This window comes from Sebastes fasciatus, chromosome 17, assembly GCF_043250625.1.
Source record: "Sebastes fasciatus isolate fSebFas1 chromosome 17, fSebFas1.pri, whole genome shotgun sequence".
Classification (NCBI taxonomy): domain Eukaryota; kingdom Metazoa; phylum Chordata; class Actinopteri; order Perciformes; family Sebastidae; genus Sebastes; species Sebastes fasciatus.
This window is the reverse complement of record NC_133811.1, coordinates 5951683-5964972: the sequence shown is the minus strand read 5'-3', so window position 1 is coordinate 5964972 and position 13290 is coordinate 5951683. Positions and strand designations below refer to the sequence as shown.

Here is a 13290-nt window from a genome sequence, read left to right as displayed (position 1 = left end):
TTTTTACTACGTGTCTCTAAATAGCTGACAGAGCGCGAGTATTTCTAGACTCGAAACCAAAACCCAGGAGCACGACTCAAAACTGAGAGAGGTGGCAACCGCTGTCAGCCAGTCAAATGTGTAAATACTGACACACACTTGCATCAGCAGAACACACACACACACACACACACACACACACACACACACACACACACACACACACACACACACACACACACACACACACACACACACACATAGCCACAAACCCACAGCCTCACTGGAGGGAAGCCAAATGCTGCTGAATGCAGCACATCAGGAGGGGACACAATAACAAGAAACAGTTAAAGGTTAAGTCTGGTGATATTCTGTATTTTTCTTGTTGTCAGCGAATCCCATGTGCGGCAGAGATGAACCAGTAACGTATGGTATCAAAGCCGTAGTGATATAGCTTCTTCCTCTGTGCCATAGAGCTCCATTGTTGTCTAAAAACTATTAAAACACATCAATGAGTCACACTGTTGCACTGGCTCTGACATGTTCCTTCATTACCATGAACACACACTGGAGTTTATTTTGACTCAATCCCTAACCCCTAACCACATACACCGTTCTACTGCCCAAAATACTCACTATAGAGCACCAAATGGGGATTAATCCGCCGCTGAAAATAGACCCCAACAAATGAGCTATTTGCTGCAGTGACCAGCTGTTTTAGGAGATTAATCCGCCTCTTAAATAAAACTCTATATTTGTGACTCATACATATATATATATATATATATATATATATATATATATATATAGTTAAACATGTGGGTCCTGATGTTGTGCTGATAATGTATAATAATAATAATAGGACAGTGATTCTGAAATTGGGGTCCATGGCACTCTGTCAGGAGGTCTGCGAAATAATTTGCTATAAATTATAAAATGATGCTGCATTATTAAATAGTGCATATGTACAGATGGCGACTATTTGCACCAATAAAACAAGCATACCGTGTCCATTACTCCCATCCATTTTAGCTTTGGGCCAATAGAAACTCTGATATGATTGTGATACACAGCAATAAGTTTATTATTTTTGTACGTTTGAACGTCTGGATTTATTAGGACTATGCCAGTCTTGCTGCTGTTCATTTTCTGAAAGCTTTCAAGATCAATTACTTGAAATGTAATGCTATAAATCCTGTCAAGTTGAATCCAAATGCAATTTGAATGAAATCACCCTCTGTTTAAGTTAAAAAGGTATTAACATTCAATTCTAATTGCTAATTGTTAAAAGCTGACAGCCCGCTGGGACAATGGTGACATTGTTCAAAGCTCTGGATGAAGGAGTGGGAGGGGGGGGGACACCACTCACCTTGGGTGGTTTGAAGGGGTAGTCTGGTGTGAAGGCGATGTCCAGGAAGAACACTCCTCCCTCGTACACGGAGCCTGGAGGGCCCAGGATGGTCGACCTCCACTCATAGATGTTGTCTCCTTTAGGACCGGCACTGCAATTAGGAAAATAAAAAAAAAGAGGAGAAATTTAATCTACCGGCTGAGGGGGGAAAAGACGCTCTAATCGCGTAACTCAATTTTCTCTGCAGCAGCAAGGGAGTGAATAAATAAAGTGTGTGATTATCAGCTGTTAAATCAGCCGCACAAAGCTGCCGTTTAAAGTTCTTATCCATTAGAAGATTATTACTACAGTGTGTACAACAAAGACCGCATCTGTAAGCCAGGAGAAATGATGAGTATGATCGATGTCGTGTGGATGACTGATCTGTCTGGGATGATGTGCAGGCGAGCACGAAACACACAAACAGGAAGGTGTTGAGCAGCAGCAGCGGCTCGGTTTCCTCGCTGTTCATCAGCGCTTCACCGTTGGGCAGCTGGCTGCCGCCGAGCTCCATTGTTGCCTTGATTCTCGCTACAAACAACGCACACATGTGCGCACACTCACACACAAAAACACACACACACACACAGCTGCGAGAAGGGAGGCACTAATCCAATTCCATTTTCTATTGGAATTAGGCCAGATGCCCCTGTCGGTTTCTTGTATTACTTTTACTTTCATCATTTACACACAGAGAGAAAGCCAGACAGAGAGAGTGTGTGTGTGAGGCACATAAATGTAAGATGAGAGTGTGAGTGGAGTTGTTCATGTGAAACAGCAGCCTGTTGTAAAGCACCGGCCCACTGCAGACCTATTTCTTGTCAGCGTGTGTTTGGACACAGTGAGGAATTATGGGAGCAGGCCGGGGGAAAGGATGCCGACATGTTCTCCTGGATGGATAAAAATAGTCCGGAGAGCGATAGTGTACCAGGGGCCGGCGGGGGACGAGAGGGCCAATAAATCGCTCTGCTCGGCATCAGGCGGTGGCCTGACGTGACATCGATGGGGAAATCTATGTTTGTGTATCAAATAGTTTTTTAAATGGTTGTAGAGCAGCACTGCCAGATTTGATTAAACCACAATGTGGTGCCTACATTGACCTTTTATTATTGTAACAGCTCTATTTACTCTGGACCTGAATACTTCAAACATACACTTTTAAAGGAACAGTGTGTAGGATTTGGTGGCATCTAGTGGTGTGGTTGCAGATTGCAACCAACTTGAGTACCCCTCCGCTCACTCCTCCCTTTTCCAAGACTGCGGTAACGTGAGCCGCCGAGATCAAAACCTCGGTAACGCCCTTCACCTCGCTCAGAGAAAGGCTCTCTCTAGAGCCAGTGTTTGGTTTGTCCGTTCTGGGCTACTGTAGAAACATGGCGGAGCGACATCGCGGACTCCGTGAAGAGGACCCGTTCCCTATGTAGATATGGAGGGCTAATTCTAAGCTTACGAAATAAAACGATTCTTAGTTTCAGGTGATTATACAATAATGAAAACATAGATATGAATATTATATTCCATTTCTGCGAATAAATCCCCTGAAATGCTACACTCTGGCCCTTTAAAGAAACTTCGATCAATGACTTCAGAGCGTCTAGACCCATCTCTAAACTGCATTTTTGTGGCCAAAATCTTGGGAAAAAGTAGACCTCTGTGTTTGAAAAGTGCTACATGAATAAAGAGTATTATTAGTAGTATTATAAATGGTTTCAGTGGAGAGTTATCGTGTTTTACAATGGTCTAACTGCTTTTTTAAATGCTTTTCTACACAGAAAATAATAAAACTTGGAGTGAAACACAGCTTTTATTACAATGATTATTGCTTTTATAATTTCCTCTATTACGCTTAATGTACCCTTTGCGACAAACCACCAAGTCGAGCTTGTTATACAAGTCTGGTTTATTTTAATGAATAGCAGCACATAAATGCAACTGTTGGTAATCCACAAACTACCAGTGTTGGTCTTGAAAAACCCGCTATTAGTCAAATCCTATTGCAAGGTAGACGTTTTAAATCATCCGCTAGGCCTCTAAAAGTTGGCCAACCACTGATTTTTCTCTCCACCGAGTTCCCACAGTTCAGTCTGCAGCATCTGGAAATGTTTAGAGCTCTGCCAGCAGCAGCACCACCTCCTCCTTTTTTCCTGTTCCTGCAGCCTGGTACAACCCGCTCTGACAGGAGGAAAGATTTGGGATCCAGTAAGAGAAGGATCTATATTTTTACCACCTGTCTAGGCCTGTCAGAATGATGGAGGACACACAAATCCATAATTCGCCTCATGGATATGGTATGCTCTCTTAAAAAACGTCACTGTCTTTATGTCCAATTGCTGGGGAGTTATCTTTAGGAATCTGCTTCGAACGTACCAAAACTCAAGCGTGATTAAAAAGAGTGCAGCTCATAATGAAGGCTAAATGACGATGATGGACCCCGCTATTTCCCACGGTGTCAATTTCCACACTATGAGCCATTAATAATGACCCTGGAGCACTGAGCGCACCCCGCTAGAGGAGCTCTATAATTAAGATGTGGCTGTTTCTGTATCCTTTAGCGCCCCTGTTGCAACTGTGAATTCTTTATATAGCCTGGAACTGAAAAATGAAATATGTTGAGGCCACAACTGACCATCAACTGCAAAAGGTAAAAGGGACAATTTGCCATGCAAAAAAAGGCATTTCCTAGATAGCCTAGAAGCATGCTGTGCTCCATCCCATCCCACACAAGAAGACATTTATATCATGCTTACAGTTAGCAGTCAGATGCATTGATCTGATTGGATGGAAGCAGCCAATCAGTGCTATTTTATGCACGTTAAAAACTCCAACCATCTGCACATACACGTTTTTCTGCTTTAGATTAGTTTGTCCACCTGAGGGTTTATTTTCCATCCATTCCAAATACATCTCTTGAATACATCGTCAGAACTCATTATCTAGTTAACAAAGTTACTAACTAACTGGCATTTAGCAGGCGAGCTAGCACAGAGAGCCATTGTGATTGACTATAGCTCTTGTGTGTTCCTAGTTGGCTAACATGTTAGCGAGGGTGTGAACTTTGCTTTGTATATTTTCTAGGGTGACTGGGCCTTTAGATCACATCATAAAGCGGTTTATGAACCACAGACTATTTTCTGCATTTAAACTAAAAGGGGTTTTCGGTTGCTTTTCCAGAGAAAACACATCAGAAACCTGGAAAATGAACCTATAATGGAACATAACGGATTACACGGCTTTGTTGAATACTTGATTCTGATTGGTCAATCACAGCATTCTACAGTCTGTTATTTCTTTATAGCAGACCGCTGCTATGTATAACAGACTTGTTATGGACGCAGTTCTGATGTCGAACTCTGGCAGACCATTTTTGTGTCAGACTATTCATTTCTTAAGTGAGTAGTCGCGTAACAAGCGGGATAATGTGGTTCTCAACCTTTTTCGTGTCAAGGACCCCTAATTTGGTACACATTAGGTCACAGACCCCCATTTGATACGATTTTGCTTCAGGGAGTTCCGACCGAAAACATATCGGTTGCTAGATGATTCAGACCAGACGTCTATAGTTGTCAACAACAGATGAGGAGATAACTGTGGAGGAAGGGAAACCTATGATCAGAATAGTCACTCTTAGGACTCTATTACTCACATTAGGCTCACTTCTATTAATTACATAGTGAAAATAAACTATTCCCCATTTTTCTGGGGACCCCCTGGAACTCGGTCAAGAAACCCCTGGGGGTCCCCGGACCCCTTGTTGAGAATCACTGCTCTATAGTGCCTTACTTTGCTGGTATTTTTCTGTGGTGATGGAATCCTAAAATAAAATGTCCTCTCTGCTGTGCAGGTCATTCAACATAACGTCAGGATAATTAAAGATTAATAAACAGATTGGATGGAGAGTAATGAATGAATTAATAAATTGGGTTTTGCTTCGGGTATTAAAACCTTAAGATGTTATCACCGGTCAGAAACAACAACAGGCACATTCAGACTAAATCGTTTTATATATTCAGACTGCAGCACTGCAGGAATCTGCACATCAACTACTTATGGCTGCATGTTTTTTTATCTGACAGCTCTTCCAAGAACTCTTATACTGTTATATCTCTATATATATTGTACTACTTTTGAAATTCAATAATATGTTACTCTCACTATTGAGTGCCGTGCCATCCAACACCTTTATAACACTGCTTGGATCACCCGAGCGCACCATCTCATACTATCTCTCACCGTCCCTCCCTCCCTCCCTCCCTCCCACCTCTTTTGTAGCTCTTCCTGAAAACTATTTTTACTCAGGCAGGGCACACACACATACACACACTGCAATATAAAAATACAGGAACTTTCACTGGTGGCTACAGAGGTTTGAGACTGCTGCGTTTCCTTGCCCAGGGCCACGGGGAAGAACTCAGCTAACAGAAAATCTCACTCTGCAGTCTCGCTTCAGCACAGAAATGCTGAATGCGACTAATGTTTGAACCGAGTGGGTGTTTGTCAGTTTGTGGCTGAGACAGTAGCCTTAATGTGACAACTTGTTAAGACATCACAGTGAAACAACAGAATACAGTGTACGTCAGATTACCCTTTTATACCTTTATTTAGAAAGGAAAAGTCTAGTGAGCTCTTTCACAGTAATTCCCTGCTGCACATTCACACACACACATTCATACAGACACAATCACAGCCTTGTGCTGCCGCAGCAGCAGCTGGGCCTCAATGTCCCACTCAAGGGCACCTCCACAGTGGTTGGCTTTTCTTCACACACACTTTTCCAGCCAGTTTGGGGATTTGACGAAATGTTTGGGGATTTGAAATGTTAACCATCTGTCACTTCAAGGCTACTGCTAATTCCAGATTATTGACTCAGTGATGATGATCACACAAAGGCTCTAATGTATGTTTAAGGGATGATGATGTGCACTTTCTTGAAAATTGTTGATGAAGACAGAATTGACCAAAGCAACTTTCAAACCGTGGCTTTTGTTTGAATAATAATAATAGTTAATAAAAGTTAAGGATCCACCGATACCATTTTTTTCAGACCGAGTACGAGTACAAGTACAAATACTTACATTTGGGTACTCGCCGATACCGCGTACCGATACGAGTACTTCTCTGTGCCAAAAGACCCTCGTTAACAACCAGCTGGAGAGTGTGAGCGACACACGGCAGGCTGGGGAGGCAATATGTTTTCGGCTGAGGCGGTGCGCCGCGACCGGCTCTAGGTCGGCTTGGAAAGGCTCGGGGCGAAGGTGCTTCCCAGGCCGTGGCCAAAGTGTCACCGGGGCGGACTGTCCTTAGTGCGCCCCAGCCCCAGAGGTGGAGCGTGTGCGATAGGACCTGAAAGATGGTGACGGGAGGTTAACGTCACGCTGCCGTTAAGTGGTATCAGTGCCGTTGTATCGGAGCCGTTTTGCGAGTACGAGTACATGAGCACAGTATCGGACCCGATACCGGTATCGGTGCATCCCTAATAAAAAATAATAATTCAAATAAAATAGGAGTAGAACTGACATTGAACTGTTTTCTGTGGTCATTTGACTAGTGCAAAAATTGGCAATTGTTGTGAGTTGTTATAGCGACAAGACAATACGTCAGTGGGGCTGTAAATTGTGGTCGTAGTCCGTCGGGAAGAGACCGGACGCAGCTCCGGAGACGGATGGAAAAGTTGTTCAATTTGACTCATTCACTCTGGCTTTCTATGCTTCGTAACATTACTACTCCACTCCTTGTTTTAGTCGTTACTGCAAACCCGATTGCCGTAAACTGGATTAGTTTGTACGGAAGTTAGCCTGCTACAACGGTTGCAATGGCAACAGTACACATAAAAATGGTCGCCGTTCTGACCATCCTGCAATGCTGATTTGAATGTCCGTTTCTAATCCTATTCTATTTCTATGGCTTTAATCCTTGATGTATGCCAGGGAAACTTTCTAACTTAAGTGAGAAGGTGAAGCGTAAAAGTTAGAAAAATCGTTTTTGAATTTTTGATGTGTTGGATTTAACATGTGCCGCCTTATATAATTTTGTATCTGTGTTTACCCTTTCTATGGAGGCATGATTTGTCCCCTACTGTATGTGGGAGTATGAGACAGTGTTGTCCAGCTCTGCTCTGATGGGTTCACTTTGAGAGTTGTTGACCCTCAATCATGCACATCACAATCACCTAGGTGATGAATATGTTTTGTGTTTATTGCTCGCTCTGCAATGTGACGGTGATTTGACAATGTCTGATGAAGACCTCTGTTAGATCGAAACATTGCTCTATTAAATTAAAATAACCGGGAGCATGTGCAAATCTTTTGTCCGCATTTTGTCTTCATCCTCAATGTCACGGTCTTTTCACACAAAGTCCAGACCAAGTTTGAAAATAAATACGACCACAAGTGTCAATCACGTTTACACACTGACTCCAAAACTGTTTACAACGCAGCACACTTTCTATGCAACATAGCTGTGCAGGACTCTTTCTGAACTATTGAATTGTGATCGTCACAAGGGATAATTTTTCCAACAATCAAAGTCCTAACTTCCTGATGTTCGTCCGACATTCAAACTTTCGGAAAACAGGTTAAATTTCCTTGACCACTCAGAGCCACAGTAAATGCAAACGAATTACGAATTTTCGCAATGAATATAACAATAAAATGCATCCGACTCAGTGTGCAAGGTTTCTGTGCGTAACAATTTTCATGAAAAATCGTATCTTTCTCTCACATGATCTCACAGAAAAATCCTACTGCATGAACCAACACTTTCAATTCAGCTTTAAATTTCCACACAGCACGAGGAATGGTCAACATCAGCAGCTAGTCAAACACTATAACAGTTTGCACATTGTGACAATTCATGAAGGGAGCGTTGCATTTTTTCACTGATTTATGTTTTTTTCTCTAAAATTTAGAAGCCTGTTCTCGTTTTTAAAGAACGAAAGGACAGACATCTGAGACAGACTCCAGCTCTGTGAAGCCACAATAATAAACAGTCTTTTAAAAATCTCTGTGCCATGTCGAGACCAGCGGAGCCGCATTCCTCTGCCACACACCCACACATATGCAGTGATGCCTACAGTGAGGAGAGGGGAAGTACAAACAAGACCGCTCGCAGTTCAAACAGAGTGCTCAAACACACTGGAGCTAAAAGACAAACTGATGAGCAAGTGTACTCAGCCTCATCATCCCCCTATTCCTCTCGTCAGCCCCGATCTCCTCAGGCTGACAACAGACAACAGACCCATGAACCAGGACGGAGTATACATATGGAACAGGATGATGAAGGACATCGAATCGATCGCTCAGCATCTTCAAAGATCTCTTCTAGGACACACCGGGTTTTCTCCTAATCTGCATCTTTAATCTGTGGTTGAACACTTTGGCTAATAATGGTTTGTTATTGAGAAGTGATCTGTCAGTATAACGGAGGTAGTTTGCCTAATATTGATTACACCAAAGATCAAAAATCTGATATGGTCCAATCAGTCATGTCCACCTGTTATAAGATGGATACAATGTAGTTTGAATGACTGCAGACTTCATGTGCAACCGGACCTCAAAAGGAACTGATCCTGAAAAGACAGCGTTAACACCGGAGATGTCATGATACCAGAAATTTAGTAATCGATAGAAATAGCAGTGAAATTCCACGATACTCGATACCAATTCGATACCACGGTACAAAACAAAAGTAAAACAATAAATCCCATGTACTTCAATACAATCATTAGTTTGTTAGGAAGTTAAACAGCTCATAATTCCCTCTCTATTAACTATTTTATATTACTGTGAAAACATCTTCTTCAAACAACTGAATTTATTCAAGTATCTCGCCTAAAACTACATTTTACAAGATTACATTTGAACGCATCATGATAACGTTAGAATTTACATTCGCCCCCATACAAATTTTTACTGAATAGAGACTGAACGCATCACAATGGCCTTCAGGTAACTAGCTCTGTGCAGAACTGTGCTGCTTAACGGGTTCCAACAGATAACGCTAACTAGCTCTCGTCCTGCCGATTTGAACACAGATTTGTTGTTCACCAATGTTGCATTATCAGGTAAAAAATAGGGTGCTTGCCCTGGACACGTCGATAGTGAGTTTACTGCGTCCCAAACACATTTTCTATCGTCCCTGGGACGACGAGACGCTGTTAGTCTCGAGCCCTGACAGTATCTACGGTACTGTAGAAAAACAAGTAACGTCGAGTTTTCAGAATTTTAGCATCAACTTGGTACCAAACTTTGTACTGAGAGGAGACTCTTTATCGGGACGAGATCCAGAAAAAAACTTAGGTGGCGCTTGAGTCAAGGCTTCAGTTCAAATTCAAAAGTTGGTATTGATGATTATATTTGAGTCACAGAAAAAAAGGCAAAGTCTTCGTTAAAAAAATCCAGTTGGCACCTTTTTTTGGGTTCAAGGATTTTTTTTTAGTGACAAAATAAAAATCTTTACTGATTATAGAACTGTTGTAAAAAAAAAATCAAAAGTCTAAAAGGTACAAACTGTGTATTCATGTGTCAACTTGAAACACACCAACAAAAACACCAGTTATTAGCTGCTTTCCTCCAAAAATCAGTTGCACCCTTCAAAGACCTCCAACTATACGGAGCCACATAGATCTGAAACTTATGCACTCAAGTTCTTATCTTATGTGCACAAGATCCATATCTTGTGTGCATAAGATATGATGCAAGATAGGGTCAAACCCATACTGCAGGAAAGGATTTCCAAAAGTCATACAGGAATAATAAATACAATTCCTCATAATGATTACTTGTAAACAGTAACTAAACTAACTAAAAACATAACAGCTAAAACATCAGCTATAAGCAGCTCCACGAAGCTTACAAATACAACTGCTTTGGTTTCAGTTTATAGAGCTTCAGCCTCTTGAGTAAGCAGTGGCTCTGTGACCTCTGTGCTCAAAGTGGCACCATTTATCATTTTCCCCTGTGGGTGTATCAATGATTGCGTTAACTAATCAATTCAGCTAATGAGGGTGAGTGACAAAGAGGAGGCCCGACTGTCCATCTCTGTCAAGTGACTCAAGTCACATACGCTAACAGTTTTAAAGCTCGGGGGTTTTGCGAGGGATTTAGGGATGGCTGCACACTGATACATCTGCAAAACCTTTGCCCTTTTCTTTTAATGATTTTCTCATCATTCTAGCTGGTGGTGGACTGTGAAAATGACGTGAAAGTAATCACAAACTGCACTGTACACTACATGCTCAAAAGTATTCATTTTTTTTTCTTTTTACCAGAACTTAAGTCTTAACTTAATTGTTGTCTAAACTAGGGATGCACCGATACTGATACCAGTATCGGGTATCGGGTCCAATACTGTGCTTATTTACTCGTACTCACAAAACGGCCCCGATACCACTTTACGCCAGCGTGACGTTAACCTCTCGTCACCATCTTTCGGGTCCTATCGCAAGCGCTCACGCTCCACCTCCTCGACGGTGCGGGCGATACGGGCCGGTGGTGTGCCCGACACCGCGGTGCCGGGATCCCACCTCAGGCGGCGTGCTCCGGCCCTCACTTTCATTGTGCCACGGGGGTTTGCTTGCACCCTCTGACTCGCGCGTGCGTTAGACTCCTTGGTTCGTGTTTCAAGACGGGTCGGGTGGGTTGCAGACATCGCCGCAGACCGCTGGCGCCTTTTTCCGTGGGCCGAGCCCCGCCCTGGGGGCACGACGCGGTTGGGGCGCACTAAGGACAGTCCGCCCCGGTGACACTTTGGCCACGGCCTCGGGTAGCACCTTCGCCCCGAGCCTTTCCAAGCCGACCTAGAGCCAATCGCGACGCACCGCCTCGTATGAGGGACCCCCCAGCCTGCCGTGTGTCGGTCACACCCTCCAGCTGGCTGTTAACGAGGGTCCTTTGGCACAGAGAAGTACTCGTATCGGTAGTCGTTATCGGCGAGTACCCGAATGTAAGTACTTGTACTTGTACTCGGTCGGAAAAAAGAGGTATCGGTGCATCCCTAGTCTAAACCAGAACTTCCAAATAGCATTTGTTCCTCTGGCTGTGAAAAAAATCTAACCGAGCTCTCGGTGTGTTTACAGTGTCTTTGATGCCTTAAATACGTCAACATCTAGCCCACCAACATACTGTTATTATTATTATTGAAGCACCTCAGCTATGTTTCTACGCTGAAGGGCACTGCGCAAATGTCAGTGACTCACCAGGGAGAGTAGAGAGAAGCTACACCACACAAATCTATTACAAACAGGTAAATGAAGAAAAATATGTCTCACAGGCAGAAAGCCAGTCAGGAGAAAGTCAGAATCACGGTAGACATTTAGACATTGTTCGAATGATACTGGAGTCGTCTGTTTGAACCACAGTGGATATTCCCCTTGGTGGGCGTGTTTGACCATGTGTGAACGATTCCATTTGAGCTCTAAAATCACTCATCACAGCTTTTTGATCCCTTTCCAAATGTTTGTTAGTATAAAAAAAAAACAGGATTACCTCTAATTAGGAAGTGTCAATTTAAATAAACCAAATACAAAACAATGGTTTCAACTGCAAAAAGGAGGGGGAAAAAGATAGTTATTATCTTTGAAAAAAAAAATCATCATTTGCTGCGCTCAATAAAACAGGAAATTTTACTCAATAATCCCAGTGAGATTAAATGAAGTCCCTCCACTCATCATCCCCCTGGCAGGGCCAACAGTTTTACCCTCTAACAGTGGACTGATTAGATTGTGATCGCACCCTTTGACAAGCAGGGCAGAGGTGACTCATAAAGATGGGTAAAGATCTATGTAAAATGAGATTCAAAGAGACAAGCCGGCAGGACGTTGTCAGCCTCAGCTCAGCTGTTTGCTGCAGTAAAAGACAGGACCAAAGAGGAGAGGGCAGCGGAGGATGAAACCCCGACTGGCAGCATTACCATCTACTTACTTTCCAGCCTGGATGGCTAATCCCCCACTCCCATTCCAGATTACAAAGTAACTGGATTAAAACCTGATGACGAATGATACAGCACTGCACTGACTCAAATGCATTCCGTCTACACACTTTAAGGGCCTTCAAAAACACAACCGAAGGTCCATTAATAGCCGTCCTGGAGCTTTTAATCGTATCACAGAATGTCATGGAATTGTAGATGTTCAAATTTCTGTTTTTTTCTGAGGACTTAAAGGTTCAGTGTGTAGGATTTGGTGGCATCTAGTGGTGTGGTTGCAAATTGCAACCAACTGAGTACCCCTCCGCTCACTCCTCCCTTTCCAAGACTTTGGTAACGTGAGCCGCTGAGTGCAAAACCGTGGTAACGTCGTTCGCCTCGCTCAGAGGCCATCCTCACCATAATAACACTACTTTAGGAGCAACGGAAGTCATACGGCGGCTGGTGGTACCACAGTCTCACCCTCTGCTGTTTTGCACCACTACAGTGGCTTTCAGGTATCGTAAAAACACGAAAGGCTCTCTCTAAAGCCAGTGTTTGGTTTGTCTGTTCTAGGCTGCTGTAGAAACATGGCGGACTCTGTGAAGAGGATCCGCTCCCTATGTAGATATAAACGGCTCATTCTAAGCTAACGAAAACACAACAATTCTTAGTTTCAGTTGATTATACACTAATAAAAACATAGGTATGAATATTATATTCAATTTCTGCTAATAGTTCCCTGAAATGCTACACACTGTTCCTTTAAAAGGACTTCTTGTCCATCTTGGCTTAAAAATTGATATTGAAAGATCACTGTTGATCTTGGATATGATCCTATGAGCTCTAGAACAGCTACTACTGGACCTTGTGGTGAGATTGTTTTGTCAAATTCTATTTCCAAGGTCAAGAATGAACTTCTGATCTCAACATCTGTGGATGATTTGCTGCAGCATAATCTTTAAAAATCAACCTATCCCCCAGCAACTCAGGCATGAGCCCTTGGTGCAGATCCGACTGAG

General features: G+C 42.9%; 2 protein-coding genes across 2 annotated transcripts in view; both read right to left on the bottom strand.

Annotated features, from left to right (window-relative positions):
* Positions 1-13290, bottom strand: part of rpl15 (ribosomal protein L15) — a 332935-nt gene that overhangs the window by 56996 nt on the left and 262649 nt on the right. The window lies entirely within an intron of this gene.
* LOC141755043 (ubiquitin-conjugating enzyme E2 E2-like) overlaps positions 1-13290 on the bottom strand; it is a 74922-nt gene that overhangs the window by 13347 nt on the left and 48285 nt on the right. The window contains exon 4 of the mRNA XM_074614603.1: positions 1349-1481. Within this exon, the coding sequence (XP_074470704.1) occupies positions 1349-1481 (133 nt within the window). The remainder of the gene's footprint in view (positions 1-1348; positions 1482-13290) is intronic.